The sequence below is a fragment of the Urocampus carinirostris genome, chromosome 11 (assembly GCF_059441175.1).
Source record: "Urocampus carinirostris isolate Australia breed hairy pipefish chromosome 11, RoL_Ucar_1.0, whole genome shotgun sequence".
NCBI lineage: Eukaryota > Metazoa > Chordata > Actinopteri > Syngnathiformes > Syngnathidae > Urocampus > Urocampus carinirostris.
Window position 1 is genome coordinate 8142612 of NC_142359.1, and position 22002 is coordinate 8164613.

Sequence of the window (22002 nt, forward strand, 5' to 3'; positions counted from 1 at the left end):
ACACACACAATCTCAGTGTGAGTTTCATTCCCATCAATAGTGCGTTTTCCTGTTTGAACCCCCTTTTTTTTTTTGCGTTCATCTCTATGTGGATGATAGTCAGCGGGAGACACTCCTGATTGTGTACGTTGGTGAACCGGGTACAAGGCCTCACATTCGCCAGAGAGGGGATGAAGTCATAGAGGAGAGCTGAAGGTCGGCCTATTAAAGGAGGCCAACAGCGTAGGAACACTGAGACCGCAACATGTGTTAAGAATCACGATTCGTCCGGGTGCTTGAAATCCTTGAAAAAAATGTGAATTTTAATCTTGTGTTTTCAAGGTTTAAAAAGTGTTTGAATTTTAGGTGCCTTGTAAATGCTTGACATTGTTACCATGTTTCTTGGCAGTCTAACTCAATTGAAGAGAGATAAAGCGTACGAAAAATTTACTTTCTCTGGCTTCCACCCACCTTAAATACATTGTTAGTGTTGGTGGGATCAACAATAATAATAACAACAATCATCCATCCTTTATCTGCACCGCTTATCCTCAGTAGGGTCGCGGGGGTGCTGGAGCCCATCCCAGCTATCTTCGGGCAGTGGGCAAGGGACACGCTGAACTGGTTGCCAGCCAGTCACAGGGCACACAGAGACGGTCAACTCACTTCCTCATTCACACCTAGAGACAATTTGGACCAGCCAATTAACCTAAAATGCATGTTTTTTGAATATGGGGGTACCCGGAGGAAACCCATGTAAGCATGGTGAGAACATGCAAACTCCACACAGGAAGGTTGGATCTCATGACCTCAGAACTGTGCCGCACACGCGCTAACCACTGCGCCGACGTGCTGCCCAAGAACAATCAATAGTCTTTATAATAAAATAACAAAGATATTTTATTTGAGTGGTACTGGAGAAATTGGAAAATTAGCTTTGAAAGTTTCTAAAAAGTTCTTGACTATGGCGATGAAAAAGTTGTACGAGCCCTGGTGCGAAGAATGCTTGAAAATAATTGAATTTTAATGTTGGTGTTTTCAAAAACTGAAAAGCATTGGAATTTTGGTCAAGTGTTGTAAATACTTGAAATGGCTGCCATGTTTCACAACAACATTGTTTTAAAAGGAGACTGACCCTACTCTCGTGAAATCTCTTTGCCATTGCATTTCTTATTTCCTCATAATTTAAAGCAGCTCGCATGACTTTGTATGGCATTGTCCTATGAAGCGTCATCACCCCCTTTGGGTTGCACCCAAGAGGACAGGTGCATTCTACACCTAAACAGGATACTATGAAATGTGTATTGTGCAAGGATTATATATATCAGTTACAGTAATAACATTTATTATGGACCATGCAAAAAAAATAACGTAATGTTTCCCAGTGGTAAACTGTAATGGGAAGAACTGAAAATGTAAGCTACATATTAGTCCATCCATCCATCCATTATCTGCATCTCTTTTCCTCAGTAGGGTCACGGGGGAGGCTGGAGCCCATCACAGCCATCTCCGGGCAGTGGGCAGGGGACACCCTGAACTAGTTGCCATCCAGTCGCAGGGCGCACAGGGACAGACAATTTGCTCGCTCATTCACACCTAGGGACAATGTTTGACCGGCCAATTAACCTGACATGCATGTTTTTGGAATGTGGGAAGAAACCGGAGTGCCCGGAGGAAACCCACGCAGGCACGGGGAGAACATGCAAACTCCGCACAGGAAGGTTGGTAGCTGGATTTGAACCCATGACCTCAGAACTGTGCCGCACACACACTAACCACCGCCCCACCATGCCGCCCTACATATTAGTCATTTTACCTAGTACCTTTTTTAGGGAGAGATTTGTCCCAAAAATATTTCCACCCATATTCAGATCCACAAATACATTCGCGATGAACTCAAGATCCAAAAATCATATTCCTTGATGAATGAACAAGCAAGGTTAAAGGTTTTTTAAATCGTGGATCTGCAAAATACATGATTCACAGCGGATTTCTTCTTTTAATGGTACTGGAAGAATTAAAAAATTGGCCTCGAAAGTCCTTAAAATAAAATGCTCGAATTTGGCTGAATAAAATCTGTATGAAGAACCCTGTAAAATATTTGGATTGGATTTATTTCAACTTAATTAATATAAGTTAAAGACAAACAGTAGATCCTGCGAAAACAATGCCCCTACCTTATTATGTGGAATACAGTTTATTTTACCCCACTATATGATATCAACAAACTATTTTGCTTGCCCTAAAATTTCCAACATTTTATCTTTAATAAAATAAATAAATTTAATAAATTATTTGATTCATGGACAGCATTGGGTTAACTTATTTGGCAGAAGTGCTGGGCCAGGAGGAAAAAAAATAACAATATTGATATTTTTTTTGTATTTACCAATTGTCTGCAATCTGATACTGGATGAGGGGAAAAAGATCATGTAGGCATAGCTAATTGTCTCATATGTATGCCAAACAATGAAATGACAAAAAAAAAATAGTATTTTTAGAATAATAGTGACAATATGCATTTATGGATTAATGAAAATGCAGACATCTGGTACATTTTAAATTTATGTATTTAATATCTATAAGTAGGTAACGAAATTGGTTTTGAAACACTCGGAATTATGGGAAAGTTATCAATTACAGTGGCTTGCGATACTATTTGGCCCCCTTGAACATTGTGACCTTTTGCCACTTTTCAGACTTCAAACATAAAGATATAAAACTATAATTTCTTCTGAAGAATCAACAATAAGTGGGACACAATTATGAAGTGGAACACACTTTATTGAATATTTTAAACTTTTTTAACCAATAAAAAATGAATAAGTGTATGTGTAAAATTATTCAGCCCCTTTACTTTCAGTGCAGCAAACTATGTCCAGAAGTTCAGTGAGGATCTCTGAATGATTCAATGTTGATCTAAATGACTAACGGTGATAAATGGAACCCACCTGTTTAATAGATAGATAGATAGATACTTTATTTATCCCCGCAGGGAAATTCCAGCAGCATCCCTTCGCTGAGAACAATACAATAATAAAGCAAAAGGAATACAATATACAAATACCCAATGTGACGTGCTAATACCCACTGTAGTGTGTTGTATAGAGTATTTATATAATGCTACATAAAATACTGCAATAAAAGTACGGTAATATGCAATGTAGGGGCTGTGGTTTAATGTGGGCCTTTACTCCGCCGGGTGGAGTTAAATAGCCTCATGGCATGAGGAAGAAAATATCTCTTCAGTCTGTCCGTGGTACAAGACGGTGACAGAAGTCTGTCGCTGAAGCTGCTCTTCTGTCTGGATATGCTGTATTCTAATGCTATAATGCTATAATCAAGTTTCTGTATAAATGCACCTGCACTGTGATAGTCTCAGAGGTCTGTTTAAAGCGCAGAGAGCATCATGAAGAATGAGGAACACACCAGGCAGGTCCGAGATACTGTTGTGGAGAAGTTTAAAGCTGGATTTTGATACAAAAGGTTATCGAAAGCTTTAAACATCCCAAGGAGCAATGTGCAAGCAATAATATTGAAATGGAATGAGTATCAGACCACTGCAAAACGACCAAGATCGGGCCGTCCCCCTAAACTTTCAGCTCATACAAGGAGAAAACTGATCAGAGATGCAGCCAAGAGGCCCGTGATCACTCTGAATGAACTGCAGAGGTTTACAGCTGAGGTGGGAAAATCTGTCCATTGGACAACAATCAGTTGTATACTGCACAAATCTGGCCTTTATGAACGAGTGCTAAGAAGGAAGCCATTTCTTAAAGATATCCAAGATGTCACTTTAAGAACAGTTGTTTTGATCAGCATTGCTTGTGGAAAACTGGCCCAACCTCACCTGAATCCTAGCTTCAGCGGGTCCTCAACTCAAGACCCCTGGTCTAGACTCTAGTCCATTTGATTCCTAGCTCGGCTCTCGCCCCTTCCCCTCTCCTCTTTCACTCGGCTGGTGTCACTTGCGGCATTCTGGCGGAGTCCGTTGAGGCTCTGGTATAGTCAGGGTTGGGTAGGGTTACTTTAACTGGATTACTTTCAATTACTTTTGGATTACTCCAATACCAAATATGCTAATAAAAGACAAAAGAAACTAAATATGAATAAAATGATGACTCACAACACGTGGCAAGCTTTCTCTCCTGGCTTTGATCTCCGGCAAAACGAACATAAAATGCAACAGAAAGAAAATGAAAATAAATCCAAACAGCTTGCAACATCATTTTTGCCGTTCCATGTATTCCGTCACTCCCCAAGCCTGCACAAAATATAGTCATTTTATTCATATTTAGTTTATTTTGTCTTTTATTAGCATATTTGGTATTGGAGTAATTGAAAGTAATCAAGTTAAAGTAACCCTATCCAACCCTGGGTATAGTACAGTGAGAGTATGTTATTATGGAAGCCGTAGAGTGCCATAATTGATTTTAAGAAAAGGAACATTCAATTGATCAAAATGAACTTTAAAAAAAAGAATTTGGTAGACTATTTTAATTAAAATGTCATCATCATTGAATTTGACCGGTTATATGTCATTTTAAGTGAAATGAACAAAATGTTCGCAACCAGCCAGATATTCTGGGTGCTCAGCACCCCCAAAACTCAACCCAAAATAGCCCATGTAAATAGTTCTGGTTCCACGCCTCTCGTTTCTTTTTTGGCCTAAAAAACTGCAGTACTTAGTGTGTCCACAAGATGACAGTAGAATCCCACGTGGGTTCATCTCGGGCAAATGGCGCTCTCACAAACCCCAGGAATAAACACGCGCTTGCTTTGTTGCGTGTGTTTGTAATTGTGTGCATCATTTTCCTTTTCCTTTGGTGTTTTTTTAATGTTTCACTCTTTCACCATTTATCGATGAGTTCGATTGAGTCCCCCAACACATCCCACTTTTCTGGAGAGAAAGGTGAAGGGCGAAGGTTGGTAGTTGGGGGGCGCTCTAGCTCTTCTATCTTGGATAAATGCATTATGTGTTTTCTCAATAGTATCTATGTATATTTTTCTTTTTTTACATACGAGGAGTCTAAATTTCCGAATCAGAAAATGTGTCCGTCCAAGGAGTAAAGGTAAAAAATATCTATTTCAGTTTCTCTATTTTTACGCTTGAACGCTTTGTACTGTGTCGGTGCGCCCCACCTACCAGTCAAAAAACAGGGATTTTCTTTTTTTCTACTGCGTCTCACTCCCCCTCCTTACGCGATTCTGGTGTTTCGGCCCGGGTCAAGGCAGTTCTGCCAGTACGCTACGATCCTCCGTGCATACCGGACCCTTATCATGAGCCTTATTTAATTCCTATTATCGTGCCTGCCAGATTACTGGATCTCTTACACAGACTCCAGGACTTGGTTCTTCATCCTTTTTTTGCTTCCTTTAATTAAAGCACTTTACAAGTTTTTTTTTTGATGAAACTGTGGATTTTTTCCCCCTAACTCTTGAACCAGAGTGTTTCAGTGAATTATTACATTTTGGAGTCATCTTTTTTTATTTATATCTTAAATTGAGAAGCGTGGAATTACAAGATGGAATTGTGATGTGCGCGGACTGGACTCGATGAGCGGTGGAGATGCGCACGCAACCTATCGGATCATTTTAGCCTCTAAAGCGCTTTGTATTATTTTACTCCCTCTTTTTCAAAGAAGAAAACTACAAATGTGTGTTTTATTCGCATCGTGTGCTGCAAAAAGCGTCGGGGCAAGGTAATGGGAGCGGGTGCACTTGCAACAAAGGATCGTTGTTCGAAACTGAGACAATTGAGGCGCAGGAGGAGAATCGCCGCCGGTTTGTGATTCCTTTGACTTTATTGGATTCGTTGGAGTTGTATTTGCGTCCTGGACCGACGCCGATTTTATTTTTCTCTCCTGCGTGCAAAAAAAAAGGAGCACTGATGGCACATTAAGCGGCGAAGTCATGGGAATGCTGCAGAAATAGAAAGTTTCCCCTTCTCTCTCTCATTGATCTCAATGCATCCTGGCCTCATGAGATTTTGACTCACCTCCAGTTTTGGAAGTCTTGGTTTTATTTATTTATTTTCTGGGCAGAACTTCTTGGTTCCGAATTTTGGAGATGGCGCGTCCGTGCAGCGTGAACGGATTGTGGGTCCTGCTGGCTTTTGTACTGGATTTACTGGGAACCACGGCCAGTCACATGGAGCCCATCTACTGGAATTCTCTCAACGAGAGGTAGGAGTTTAGATTTTACGGTCAAAGCTTTTTTTTTTTATGTTTCTCCGAGATTACCACCTGTGGTGAAAGAAGTGAGATTAAAAATCTTTTTTTTTGTCGAGCTACGAAATCCAAATTTGTTTATGCTTTAATACAGTGGTTCTCAACTGATATAACTTCTGGACCCACCATGCCATCTGGAATACAAGCCGCGACCCAAATCCTGAAAATATTTCCACTTCTCAAATGCATTTAAAAAAAGAAAACAAGAGTGTCAACTCGAATTTGCATGGCATAATTGTCATCTAGTGTTAAGAAGTCTAATGACCCTCAGTTATTTTTCATTCCTATAATTATTCTTAGGCCACTCAAAACGGATCTGCGACCCACTTTCGGGTCCCGACCCACATGTTAAAATACACTGCTTTCAAAGCATTCTGGCTAATACATTTAAGAATTGAAATCCTCTCAGACTACAGTTAAAGGGTTGTTTAGCTACATATGGAAAGGAAAAAGTAAAGAGTCTGGTGGTTGGAAATTGTTTTGAATGCAACAAGTCATCCGCTAAACTAAAAAAAAAAAAATCATCAAACACCTTTTTCTTCTCTTTGGTTTCAAGACTATCCAATGCCTCTAACAAACCATGCATTGTCAAATTTGATCCCATACGGTAGCTTTTGCTGAGGATGTTCCTAATCATTTGGCCCTGGTATAAGAGTCTACACAACCACAGTTCCTTTGGTAGTTTCAGTGAAACATGGTTTACGCTTTTGTTCCTTTCAACAAACCAAGGCAACGTAATCCATGTGATTTCAAATGAACCACATAGCTTTGACCTTTTCAATCGCTAACACGGTGCTTGGATTGAATAGCATCTCTTTGTACTATACCTTTTCAAGCAATTTCTATAAACATACCAACAGTACAGTTTTACGAGTTAAACCAGGGATTTTTCAACCACTGTGCCGAACATGGAACTTATGCATGAATGATGCATGATGTTTACAAGAAGTGTTTAGCGTCTTATATTTCCGGTAAAGTGATCACATGATTTGGGTCAACATGGCAATCACAGACGTGCACAAGACATCCCTCTGTGCACCGACGACGACGAAGGGACTTTATCTTTTTCAGGAAGAATAGAGCTTTGAAGAGTTACTGTCTGTACTTCAATTTTCTCACAGCACTGCTTAACATTGCTTATTCGCTAAATGGGCCACCAATATAGATCATGGTTCATGGTCATAGGCACAATGAGGACGCAACTCTGGACAGCTTTCTCCACTGTTGACGGTCCCTGGCCTCTTCTTGGATTGTAGTCAAATTGGCACAAGTCCATTCCTTAATGTTGTCGGCCCAGTTCTTTTTCCATCTTCCTCCTGCTCCCTTAGACCGGGGATTTTCAACCACTGTGCCGCGACACACTAGTGTGCCGTGAGAGATTGTCAAGTGTGCCGGGGAAATTATCCAATGTCACTTTTTAAAATTTGGAATTTTATAAAACATTTATGAATCTTTTTCTGCAAATATAGTATAGAATAGAATAGAATATACCTTTATTGTCATTGTTACAAAATGGGTTAACATATTGTGACAACGAAATTGGGCATGACACTCCAGTTTCACACATTCACAGTGATGTCATTGTCAAGTGTCTGTGCTGTAAAAACAGGGGGAATTATATATTATATTGTAATTAAACATACTGTTCAGTGTCATTTTATAACATTTTGGTTAGTGGTGTGCCGCAAAATTTTTCCAATATAAAAAAAAAAGTACCCTGGCTCAAAAAAGGTTGAAAATCACTGAGTTAGACTACCGATTTTCGCCCCTTAAAAACGCCTACTTTTTAAAATAATATAATAATTTAAACAAAAAAATATATCTTGAATCAAGACTAGTATTTTAGTCTACAGCTTCTTTGTTTTGAAGCGAGAAAAAGTCTTTGTCCAAGAAGAAGATGGTCCAGCGAGCGCATTAGATTTCCGTTTTGGTAATAGTTTCTCGCTTCCGGTTTCAAACAAGCAAGTATTTTTTTTAACTATTATAATCTGGAAACGGATTTTTTTGAGCATAAGAATACAGTGCGCACCAAAACACCGTTTTTTAATCTCTAAAGGTTTGTTAGTATGAAATTAAAACACTTATTAGTTATTTATCCTCTGAAATGATAACAGTAAGCTGGGAGGGTTTCGATGAAAAGTGAATCTGTATTGCTGGTGGAAAATCATTTTCCTTTATTTCAATGGAAAACTTGCACTTGAACTCAAGGTACTACTGAACTTTGAAAAATCGAAATATGATCTCCTCAAAGAAGGTTTGGGATCCTCGGCCGAGGAAGACCCAAAATGTGGGCATTTGTTTTGAAAGCAACTTCTTATTTTTATGTCTTACGGTAGAGCATCTTTGAATATTGCCGGTGGTGATCCAATCCGAATCACAAATCCTCACTCATTAAATCCCCATTTTTTTATTCTCTTTTTCTTGAACTCATTCAATGCCGTATTTAGAAGCATTGTCACTAAGAGCTAAAACGTAAAAATACATTTTTTTTATTGTTTTATTAATAATATATATAACAAAGGGCTTGGCACTGCGCATCAGTATCAAGCCTCTGGGAATGGTTTCAGTATGAAAAATCACCATTAGATGGCAGGAGTGGCTTTGATCAGGTCTTTGTCCACACATCAAGGAAGCCCCCTCCTACTTGTATTGCTTCCTGTATCTAGCGATTGGAAGAAGGCCTAGTGAAGCAGCTCGGTGAGAGTAGAGACTATATGGATAAGTACAGACAGTTTATGCTTCAACAGCTTGTTTTTTTCTAAAAAAGATGAAAGTCCTTGTGTCATCGTCAGGCAGCGAGGCATGACGCCATTTTCGTTCAGATTTCCTGCACTCTTGTTTAAGCGATATAGTTTTATGAGTAAACCAAGGCGTGCGTCTTTTGGGTCGTGATTTAAGCCGCAGGGGCACCATGGAATCTAGGACACTAGCCAGAGCACGTACACAGGAAAGTGATCACCATGGTGACCGAAATCGCATGTTCACGTCGCTGGAAACATCGGGTGCTAGAAGCTTCTTCTGAAGTTCATGATTCGTCCATGCACAAGTTCAAAGTTCTTGCAATAAAATGTTATTTTGCGAGTAAAAAAAGCCCTTTGCATTGTTTAGATATCGTAGGTATCACAAATGCAAAAATAAGAGCAGTAAAGTGAAAATTCAACAGTAAAAAATCGATACATCCGGTTTCTTTTCTGATTAAAAATGAGGGTTAAAGAGTTCTTTTGAGGTAAAGCGCTTGTCTTGGGATCAAGAGGTCGCAGGTTCGATCCCCGGCTCCTCCGTGTTATATGTCGAAGTGTCCTTGGGCAAGACACTGAATCCCTAATGCCCCCAATGAGCAGGCAGGCGCCTTGCATGGCTGACTCCCTATTGGTGTGTGAGTGTGTGTATGAATGGGTAAATGTGAAGCATATTGTAAAGCGCTTTGGTAGGTCTTCATTGACTTGAAAAGCGCTATAGAAATGCAGACCATTTACCATGTTTCCTATGACTATATAGTTACAGAACTAAATTTTCTGTAAAAACGAGTCAAATGACAAAAATGGCTGGCACTGGTTCTTCCCATTTGTGGAAAACGTCTAATACAGTGGAACCTCGGTTTTCGAACGCCTCTCAGTTCGAACAGATCGGAGTCCGACCCAAAATTTCCAGAAATTCTTGCTTTGCTCTTCGGTCAAAAAGTCAAGTTTGAACGCCGGTAATGCATGAGTGCGTACTTTAGGGTGCGATGCTGAGCGGCGTACGAGTGTAGATGGCTTTTTTCGTGACCAACTGTTATCACGTGCGGACGTGCTTCGTTTTGCTTTCGCTTTTAATATAGGTGTACGAAGTGCTTTAGCCCCTAATTATGCCTCAGAAGAAAATCAGTGCAAGCAGCAAAGTTGCTACAGGTGAAAAAAGAAAAGTAGTGCGTACAACTATTAAATTTAAGAAAGAAATAATAGCCAAATATGAAGGAGGTGTGCGAGCGCCTGTTGACCACCACAAAGGTAAGAAATCCTATTCATAAGATTACGATAATGCGAACGTACGATTAGCCTGGGTTAGCTTTAAGTTTACGTTATACATTCAGGGTGTTGGAAAGGAGCCCCCTTTCCAATGAACCGCTCACCAGTTGTTGTAGAGACCCGGGTGCTAAATGACTTGTAAACGACCTGATTTTTTTATCTTTACACGTTCATGTTAGCGTAATCTTTCGTACGGAAGATTACGAAAACGCGGACGTACGATTAGCCTGGGTTAGCTTTATGTTTACGTTAAACATTCAAGGTAAACATTCAGGGCGTTGGAACGGATTAAAACGATTTACATTATTTTTAATGGGAAAAATGATTTTGGTGATCCAACAAATCGGTTTTCGAACAGGGTTCTGGAACGGATTATGGTCGAGAACCGAGGTTCCACTGTATGGGTCTTTCAACATTTTGGGTTGCTAACCCCTTGGTTAACGGCTACGGGATGCAACAGTGTATAGGACTAACCCCCCCTCCCCCCACACCCAACTTCTTTCCCCTTTCCACTGTGGAGCCAGGCGTGAAGCCTCTAATGAGGGTTTTTGTTGTCAGCAGTGGGTGGATTCAGCCTACAGGGTTGGATGCGGAGCCAATGGGGGCCCGATGGAGAGGTGGGGGCCGGTGGGATCATTTCTGCATGTTCCAGCGAAGCTAACTGCTAGCAGGCCCTTTCCAGGTTTTGTGTGCTATTGTTCCCTAATGGAGTTTAGTGTAAGGTGTCCTGGAAGGCAATTAGTGTTGGTGCAATGCTTTGACGCGAGTCATCTGCAAAGAGCTTGCTCATATATGCAAAGTACAAAGCCTGTTGTACGCCATTGTGCGCCTTCACAAAGCTAAGCATTCATACTTAATCAGCTTAGTCCGTCCTTCACTTTATTTCCTTTTTTTTAACACACATCCGCCAACTTTCTGTTTTGCCTTTTTCATGCCGTCATGTGTTAGAGCTCAAGTGTTAAGGGAGATGTGCTCGCGGTGTTAATAGCCAGTGGTGGGAACTGGGAAGTACAAATATTTTCTCACTTGAGTTGCTTTTCAGGTTTCTAGTGTGTTAATTTTCTTTGTTATTACAGTTGAACACCAGCCGTTTCTCAAAATTTAGACGAGTTGAGAAGAAAAACAGAATTTGGGTTAGTAATGTAAAACAATTTTGACATTGCACAAAAGTGTCCTAAATATTCATTCTGAAGGAGACCAACACAAAAAATGAAAGATTAAAAAAGTTTTGGGCATTTTCAAGATAAATCGAAAAACTTGTGGTTTGTGTTAGTTAGTTTTTTTTCGTTTTCAAACAGAAACCAGACTATCTTTATATAGTAAATTCTGAATTTTGCACAAATAATCAATTCATTAATATGTTTTTTTAAAGGGACAGTGTGTATTATTTGGCGCCGAGTAGTGGCAAACAAAACTATTAAAAAAATGTTGATTAAAAAAAGAAAGACCTTATAAACAGCCATCCATCCATTATCTGCACCGCTCATCCTCAGTAGGGTCGCGGGGGTGCTTGAGCCCATCCCAGCTATCTCTGGGCAGGGGACACCCTGAACTGGTTGCCAGCCAGTCGCAGGGCACACAGGGAAATTCAAGCTTAGGGACAATTCAGACCGGCTAATTAACCTGACATGCATGTTTTTGGAATGTGGGAGGAAACCGAAGTGCCCGGAGGAAACCCGTGCAAGTACAGGAAGAACATGCAAACTCCACACAGGAGGATTCGATCCCATGACCTCAGAATTGTGCCGCCGATGCGCTTAACCACTTATCCGCCGTGCCGGCTCTCTTATAAACATCTATCCATTATCTTTCCCTTATCTGCACCGCTTATCCTCAGTAGGGTCGCGGGGGTGCTGGAGCCAATCTCAGCTATCTTCGGGCAGTGGGCAGGGGACACCCTGAACTAGTTGCCAGCCACCTGCAGGGGACACAGAGACAGACAAATCTCTCATGCATTCTCACCCAGGGACAATTTGGACTGGCCAATTAACCTGGAATGTGGGAGGAAACTGGATTGCCCAGCATGGGGAGAATATGCAAACTCCACACAGGAAAATTCGGTCTCACGACCTCAGAACTGTCTCGCACACGCGCTAACCACTGCGCCGCCGTGCTTATAAACATACATTTTTGAAAATGTTGTACAGGTAGATCAAGAATTTTGCGTTTATCCCACTTACCGTGAGCGTCACCAAAAGAGAGCTGACATAATTGTTACCTACGATAATTGCTACGGCTATTCGAAAACTAAAAACCTAGCTAAAGGCTGGCTTAAAAAAAAGACAGGAAAATTTGTACTTTTTGGTCACTTTGAGTCTCTGCAGCTCGTATTCATTCTTGTGCTATTTAGCACTCATTTTCGGTTCCATTACATAATACCGGAGCATCTATTGGGGAAATAATACACACTGCCCCTTTATCAGCCAACAAAACTTGAATTCCCCCGATTTTAGAATTCCGAAAATCCCCACAACTATCATTAGCTTGTTAAAATAGCTAGTTGCTGGTGCAGATGCTATTACCTGGTTTAGCATTTTTTGTCTCCGTTCTGTGTTTTAAAATCATCACAGTTGAGCTGATGCTAGCTCAAGAAGCACATCCCATAATACATTGACATAAAATATGATTTTAGAGAAGTATTTTTTGTAAAAGGATTTACAAAAAGACAACATTTTCCAAAATCCTCAGATCAGATTTTGCTACCCTGCTAAGAATTAGAAGGCTAACTAGCTCAAACCGATCAAAACAGAGTAAACTCTTGGTTGGAAACCATTCTAACCTGGTACAGTACATATTAACTCCGTAGTGTTTTTTTTTGCATAAAGAAGTCTCAATTTGGTTTTAGTAATTGTAATGAAGTACCTCGTGTAGATATTTTTCTACTTTGCACTTGTGAACTCGCGGCAATGGTTTGGAGTGCATCATGTGCATCTCGCATCAGGCCTCTAAAGCAAATGGAGTGTCACGTTGTTAACCTCCTGATGCTCCTCTTTGAAGGTCCCTCAGTCCATCCCCATCAACATCTTCCCGTCTTTCGTTCCGTAAAATAACTCGATGGATTTATTATGATAATAAATAGCAACTACAGTAATCCCTCGGTTATCGCGGTGGATGGGGACCAGAACAGTTCAAATGAAGTGTTGTCAAGCTTAATGAAAGCCCTCCAGGTCAAACCTACCTGGAGATGATGTCCTTACCGACTGAGAGTATACCAAACATTACAAAATAACAACAATACATATACAAATACAACTTCGAACACTAAATTTTATTGAATGAATGTGCTTTTTTGTCATTTTACAAAAGTGAGTAAGAAAGCAATTTAGGGAGCGGCTGGCTAGCTGCACGCTAGCATCAGGAATCTTCAAACCGAGCCAGGTCTCCGCAATAATCAAAATACACTCCTGAATTTAGCTGTTCCCCACAAGTTGTAGCTCCAGGTCATTTGTTTCATGGGTAATTGATCTGGAATTGGTGAGATGCAGAGGTGGCTTAAGAGAGTTGTTAGCCTAGCTGTAGCAGTCTCCTGACACCGCCTCAGTCACTTCGCAAATCCGATAATAATCCATGGAGCACCCACTGGTGATCACCATTTCCTTGCGCTCTTCTGACTTTCTTCATAATCTGATTTATTTTCAATGTTACGCGCCTCTGAAAGCTATCTGGCGCTATGCTCCACAGTTTGTTTTGATAGCCACACCGGTCAAGTTAAGTGATGTTTATTTGTATAGCCCTTAATCACAAGGAGTCTCAAAGGGCTGCACAGACCAAAGATTATTGCAAACTACAGACTCACCAGGTTTGATGGAAAACCTCAAGCTTTGTTGCGTGCCATTTTCTTTCAGATTTCCTGCAGTCTTGTTTGAGTTATCCAGTTTTATCAGTAAACCAAGGCGTGCGCCTTTCGGGTCGTGATTTAGGCCGTAGGGGCGCCACAGAATCCAGGACACTAGCCAGAGTAACATTAACATTGTGAATTTCTCTGCGGGGATGAATAAAGTATCTATCTATCTATCTCTATCTCTATCTCTATCTCTATCTCTATCTCTATCTATCTATTAAAATCATTCATGAGTGAGTCAATGGAGCCTTTATATGAAGGAAATGACACAACTACCCCTGAAAGAAGATCAGAGAGCTCAAACTCTACCATTAGAAATATTGCGGCTGCTATATCATTTAGTTTCTTTAATACAACATTTAGCCAGCACCTCAAATGATCAGAAATAATGTTAGTACACAGTAACACCGTCACATTTAAGGTTGAAACTCCTCGAGTCAGAACCAATTCCAGTGTGTTTCTCTTTTGTTCTACTAACAGCATACACCAACCAAACACAGCCACCCCCACCTAACATACAAAGACCTCCCTTACCTGCCCCGTGATAGCATTTGCTGTCGCTGTCTACTCAGAACACAATGCACAGTACATTGATATCAATGACAATAAAAAAAAATAAAAAACCGCACAGCAGTGAACCAGCAATAACCGAAGCGCTAAGTAGCGAGGGGTATCTGTTCGTGTGGAAGAATTTCCTCAAACGGATTTAATAACCGTGCCTTTTGCCCGACTCATTGCCATATTGGCAACTGGACTTGATAGCAAATGATAATATGTGTGATGAGCTCATACAGGTTAATGATGCAGTCATATGAATTACCGGAATGTGCAGAAATAGATTGTTGGGATGACGTAATTATTGGACTGTGCCTGGCTACTTTTAAAAGCCAACGACTAAAAAGGGGAGGGGGGTTCTTTGGTTTATTCACGCAGAGTGTAATACAACGACCACCTTCCTTGACACACCATGTGAAATCTCCCTCCCTTTTGTTTTCCCCTCTTCAATAATTTATTAATCGCCTGCTAATTGGCACCGGATAAAAGAAAGGCTAACTAGGCTAAGTGTTTCTACTACGGACAACGAGGGAGGAAAAAGGGAATGTGAGGAGATTTTTGCTACAGATGAATTTTTTTCTATATAGACTGGTACTAAAAAGACAAATGTAATATAACAACCTCAGAACTGTGTCGCCCACGCACTAACCACTGCGCCGCCGTGTTTATAAACATGCATTTTTAAAGATATTGTACAGGTAGATCAAAAATTTTGCATTTATCTTACATACCGCGAGCGTCACTGAAAGAGAGCTGGCATTATTGTCTGGTATCTTGCTGCTACGGCTACTCGATAACCAAAAACCTAGCAAAAGGCTGGGTAAAAAAAGGATACGAAAATTGTGCTTTCGGTCACTTTGAGTCTCTGTTGTTTGTAGTTTTCCTTGTGCTATTTAGCACTCATTTTCGGTTCCACTACATAATACCGGGACATCTATCGGGCAAATAATACGCACTGCCCCTTTAGGTGTTTTGGGTAAAAACATTAAAATCATAAAAAGAGGTAGATTTTATCCAACAAAACTTGAATCCCCCCGATTTCTGCCTTATAAATCCCAAAATGTGTGTGTGTTTGTGTGTGTGTATTTGTATGTGACTTATAGGCTCCGAAATGGCGGAACCGATTTTCATTAAAAATTGCACAGTTTTACTTTAGGCCTTCGCGAGTGTCTTTAATTAGGTTTTATGTCAAGCCACCCCCAATCAATACAAACACAATAAAAAACAGGTGGCCTAATTGGTTACCGCTGCTCCCGACCACTCCAAGCAACCAAATCCAATCTTCTATGGTAATTGACACCTTTATTGATGCATTTTTTTTCTCAGGCACATATTTTAGCAAACCACGGCGTAAACAACTTCACCCGAGTACAATTACCGGCAGCGCCGCGCCTTTTGCTTGTAAAACTAAAGAGAACTGGCATTCCTGAGATTACCACTGTAAGCGGTTGACATAGATATCGGCTTGTTATGCATTCCACCTTGTGTTTTATGGACCAAAAACGTTCTATTGATTGAATTTGTGAAATTTTTCATGGAGGATAAATAATATACTGCGGAAAATCAGTCAATATTTATTCCTACACGGTTTACACGTTTTCTTCCCTTCCATCCTGTTCCACAAGCCCCAACGCTTCTGTAATATTTAGACGTGTCGAGTATGTACGCAACCGAGTCGGAAGCAGTTTTCCCTCTTTGCTGTGCGCGTGCGCAATTGCGCACTGCTCGCATATTCTCAGCACACAAGAAAATCTAGCCTGCACACAAAAATGAGGGTTCAAAATTACTAATTAAGAAGCGACTTAAGTCATAGTTACAGTGCATGAAGGTGAAAATACACGGGGTCCCCTGACGTTGTGTCCTAGATGCGGTATTTTGAAGTCGAGTCGAAGTAGAACGAAGTTGAGTAAAGTTAGTCGAGTTTGTCGAGAACCGGCTTCTTCGGCTCGGCTCACTAAAAGGAACCGGCTCTTTCGGGTCCTAAACGGCTCTTCAGGTTGTTTATGCTTCTTTAATCCCAACATGACCAAATATTAAGTAAAACTATGCACAAAATGACTTAAAAGAAAGAGGGAATAGAACAAAAAAAAATAAATAAAAATACCAAAATGAAAAAGTAGTGAAAAGCTGAGAAAAAAGTAAACAAAAGGAAGAGAAAAAAAGAAGGACAAATTTAGAAAAAAGCCAGAAAAAAAGAAAAGAAAGAAACATAGGAAAAAAGTAAATAGAGAACAAAAAGAAAAAGTAACAGCTCGGAAAAAATAAACTCAATGAGATTTCTTTTGAAGGAATTTAAAAAAAAGTAGAAAAAAAAACACGGAAAAAAGAATAAAAAGTTTGTGTTGCATTCAAATAATTTCCAATTATATCAAGTGAATCTTGTTGCCAACATTGTACTTCCACTAAAAAATGTGATTAAGTAGAGTTCTGTATCTTACAACCGACTAAATAAGCCCCCAAAAATGTTAATATTTTGCGACAAAATATATCAGGAAATAAAAAGAAATGGATATCTTGTGAAAGAATTGTAAGAACAAACGACGTTTGTAGGCCGTACAACCTTTGCAATAGTACATGAATCAATTCATTCAAAAGAGAAAAATCATTTTGCATTGCCGGAAACTCAGCAGAATGTGATGTGATGTCAAGTTTTGGACATGTTTGATCATTAATTATCTTGCCCCACTTGGGATTATGGTTGCTCACTGTTGTTTCAAGCGTTGCTCACCGACTTTGTGTGAACGCTCAGACCCTGGAGCCGAAGCAAATGTAGGTTGGAGCTGAGGTGCGGTTCGGGGGTTCCGTTAGCTTCTTTGGAGCAGACGGACAGAGTGAGTGATTGTTTTGGGGTCGGAACCGCGGCCAGACGCTTCCTGGCCACATGCGACTACGTAAAACCTCCCATTCTTCATCGCTTGACACCTCCTGCAACCTCCAGCCGCAGGAGTTCCGACCCGGTCGAGAACTTTTTGGGGCCCGCACCGCACTTTGATCAACTCCGCATGGAATCTTCAGAGAACTGGCAGTTCTGTGGTCCCTGTAATAAGATGACTGAAAGGAAAAGTTTTCAAAGCTTTATCACACGTGGCAGGGTTGGGTAGGGTTACTTTAACTGTATTACTTTCAATTACTTTTGGATTACTCCAATACCAAATATGCTAATAAAAGACAAAAGAAACTAAATATGAATAAAATTACAAAATTTTGTGCAGGCTTGGGGAGTAACGGAACACATGGAAGGTCAAAAATGATGTTGGTAAGCTGTTTGGATTTATTTTCATTTTGTTTCTGTCGCATTTTATGTTAGTTTTGCCGGAGATCAAAGAGATCAAAGCCAGGAGAGAAAGCTTACCACGTGTTGTGAGTCATCATTTTATTCATATTTAGTTTATTTTGTCTTTTATTGGCATTTTTGGTATTGGAGTAATCCCAAAGTAATTGAAAGTAATCAAGTTAAAGTAATCCTACCCAACCCTGCGTGTATGCTACTCAGACTTGTGCTAGGGAGAGTACTTGTTGCCATGGTGACCCGTCATTTATGTTAACTCTTTCAATGCCAGACATTTTATTCATTTTTGACGGTCAACAGAAAATTGTGTCCTGCTGTGTAGGCACATGACATATCAAAAGAAAGCTTCAGCTCTTATTTTAGTTTTTAACAACAGTAAAACTTTTCAAAGTTTCTTGAAAGTACTTTCCCCCCCCAAAAAAAAATTTGAGAGAAAAATACTTTTTTGTCATGAACCGGAACAGGAGGAGAACCCAAATGCGTGACGTTTCTCACACAAGCCTTTTATTTTACGGGAAATGGGGCAGTCATGCACGTTAACCCAAACGCCAGTGATTCGGCGATCGTTGGGTAGAAGATCTAACGAAGTAGTCTGGCGTGGAATGACAGGAAGCCAGAGGCCGACGAGATCGATACTAATTGCCCTAGCAGATATTGGACAGATGGGGTCAATACCGGACAGGAGGGGACAGACAGGATTGATATCAAAACAGGATATTGAAATTAAACAGGACATACTAGACGGGAACGAAACTGGAGATCAATAATGAACAGGACAAAAATAGACGGGAACGATACCGGACCGGAAACACAGGCAGGAAACCGGACAGAGTCAAAACCCACGTCTTGCAGGGCAGAGGTTCGTTGACGGACTGACAAAGGGAGAGTGAGAGCACTGAGTTTAAATAGAAGGGAAGCCAATCTGTCAACGAGCCGCAGCTAGGCGCCACACGGGCGGGGCCAATTGGGCGCCATGGCAACCGTGACATTTTTGTGAAGAAATTTCATTCGGGTGTTTTTTTTTTTTTTTGCATTTGTGATACCACCAATATCTAAACAATGCTTTCCATCAACACGAGGGCTCATTTATTTAAAGAACACTGAAGTTATGCATGAACGATGCTTGGACGATTTTTAGCGTCCCATGTTTTCGGCGATGTAGCCAAACTATTTCGGTCACCATGGCGATCGCGTTCCTGCGGACGAAACGTCATCCCTCTCTGCTTTGACAATGACGAAGGGACTTTGTGTGTACTTATCAATAGCTTTGCTTCATTTACACACTGCTTTACTACCTTCGCGTCATATGGGACTGCTTATACACTTCAATTGCTGGATCAAGATAGCAACACTAGAAAGTGGGCGCACCCTCGATACACGGACAAAGATCTGATCAAAGCCACTCCTGCTAAATGGTGATTTGTCATACTAAAATCAATCCCAGAGGCTTGATACTTAATGATGAGCCATGTAAAACCCTTTAAAAATAGTTTTTAAAAATGAAAGAAAAAAAACAACGTGGTTTTACGTTTTAGCACTAGACGAGTTAAAGACCTGTAGTGGTGTCCCTGATTTTGTCCAAGCCATTGTAACTGAGAAAAGCAAAGTAGGATGGGTGATCGCTTAAATTGAATTATTATTTTTTAATTTCATTTGGGTTTTTTTTCCCGTCATAGTCAAAACCCTTGAAGTAAAAAAAAAAGTAAGCAATCTGACAAATCATGCTCGCCTTGTATGGAGGGGCTTTTGTTTGTTTGAATGATACCCTTAAAGCAATGGTTCCCAAACGTTTCAGTGTATTCCTAGCGCACCCCCACTATCTGTTCCACGTCAGCTTCGTCAAAACCAAAATAGGTCCAAACAAGTGAGGTTTCGCCCTTCTTCGGTGCAAGCTGCTTTTCCTTCTCGTTTGTTGATTCTGGGACTATGTTTACGGAGTCCGCAATGACACTGAATGAGCTCACACGGTGGGTGTCGCATCGTGTGGTGCCTGCAAACTTTAAATCGCGTTTATTGGCTTGTGCTATTATTAGAACTTGCCTTTGATTTGTCGGTGCTTTTAAAACTCAAAGTAACAATTGTGGTTGGCCAAAACTCCATCACTCACTACAAAACCTTGAAAAAAACCGTAGTGCTTTGCTTTTTCACAACCGCACTACGTTTAAATTTCTGACTTCGACTTTGGACTGCCGCCCCTCTACAGCCCCCCTACCGCCCCCCTACCGCCCCATTGTTCCTCACCGCCCCTAGGGGTGCGGTACCGCCCACTTTGGGAACCATTGCCTTAAACATACAGTGTGAGTTATTTAGCACCCCCTAGTAAAAAAAAAACATTATTCATAAGAAAACCAATATTGATTTAAATATTAAAAATAAAAAGAAATTATTATTTATATAAAGGTGTTGGCAACGCCGGGCCATTTTGTTTGTTTTTAAGAACAATGAAATCAAATATACAGAAAATAAACAATGAAATTACATTCATTTTTTGGCTGTTTTCTTTTATGATTGATAAAAGCTAAATTGACTTTTTGAGTTTCGACTCTAAGCTAGTTTACTTCTGAGCACTGCTTTACTTTTTATAAATTCTGCTTTTTTTTTTGTCTGCTCTCCTCAAACGCTCGTGCAATCGTAATTAGCGCTTCCAAGAGCGCAGCCCATCTGGATTCGGCGTTACCCCGCCGTTGTTGTGCCACGACCTCGGAAAACTCACGCTCCATTTCCTGTACTAAATATAACCGAATGCTACTTGTGTCATAAATACGATATTACATGTTGGAAGTTTTTATGCGGCTATCCTGAGAAAAGTGATGAGGCTTTATCCAAAATGGTGGTTTGCAGACAATCCAATTTTTTTCTGCTTTACTTTGAAAAAAAATCCTCTGATTGGCCCGTCTCAAATCATGATTTTTCTTTGATTGTTCCAAACGGAATTGCTTTAACGTCAATCTTGGTGTGGCCCCTGACCAAAGAATGCAGATATTTAGAATCAGAGTAGGCTAGGATTATTTGTGCTGTCCTTCTTTAGTGTGGATTGTTCCCAAAGTATGCCCTACAACACCCATGGGCAAACTACGGCCTGTGGGCCACATGCGGCCCGTCAGGCTTTTCAGTCTGGCCAGCCAATTGTTAAAAATATGATGCGTATAAAATGGTAGAAAAAGTACGAATAATCAAAAACACTTCTGAGCTTTCCCGATTATATTTGAATTATTTTAGTGAATATTATTGCAATAAGTGCATAGAAAAATGGGATGTGTTATATAATTTTATTATCATCTTTGAGCGTTTGAAAGCCAAGTTGATCAAATGGTCTATCCATCCATTATCTGCACCGCTTATCCTCAGTAGGGTCGCGGGGGTGCTGGAGCCCATCCTAGCTATCTTCGGGCAGTGGGCACCCTGAACTGGTTGCCAGCCAGTCGCAGGGCACACAGGGACAGACAATTCGCTCGCTCATTTACAACTCGGGACAATTTGGACCGGCGGATTAACCTAACATGCATGTTTTTGGAATGTGAGAGGAAACAGGAGTGCCCAGAAGAAACCCACGCAAGCACGGGGAGAACATGCAAATTCCACACAGGAGGTTCGATCTCATGACCCCAGAACTGTGCCGCACACGCGCTAACCACTGCGCCGCCGTGCCGCCCCAAATGGTCTGTTCAAAGGCAAAAATCGATGGCACATAAAATGGACATGTGGATGTGTGATGGCCCTGCAGAACTGATTGTGAAGGCCTCTGGGTAGATTACTTACCTGGCAACAAATAAGGGCTGAAATGTGACTGGTCATATACTCACGTATGAAAACACACACCTGGAAGAAGCAGAACCAGGAGAAAAGCAATGAAATGGAGCTGACAGATAATTTTGAACTATTTCATACATGCCGTAAATTCCGGACTATAGAGCGCACCTGATTATAAGCCGCACCCACCACATTTTAAGAGGAAAACCGATTTTGTACATACACAAGCAGCACCTGTATATAAGCCGCACGCGCCCAAATTTAAACATGTAACACAAACACAAAATTAACCCAAACCCGACTTCAAGTCCCGCGATTGAAACTAAATATCCTTCATTAAAGTCCACAGTC

At 40.7% G+C, this 22002-nt stretch overlaps 1 protein-coding gene across 2 annotated transcripts in view; it reads left to right on the forward strand.

Moving 5' to 3' along the window:
• The first annotated feature begins 5002 nt into the window (after positions 1-5002).
• efnb3b (ephrin-B3b) overlaps positions 5003-22002 on the forward strand; it is a 127677-nt gene continuing 110677 nt past the window's right edge. Inside the window, exons 1-2 of one of the 2 annotated variants that reach the window (XM_088346874.1) lie at positions 5003-5051; positions 6024-6164. In XM_088346874.1, coding sequence (XP_088203000.1) covers positions 6049-6164 — 116 coding nt within the window. In that variant the 5' untranslated portion in view covers positions 5003-5051; positions 6024-6048. Of the gene's footprint in view, positions 5052-5189; positions 6165-22002 lie in introns of those variants that run through there. The other variant, XM_088346876.1, reaches the window with a different exon arrangement.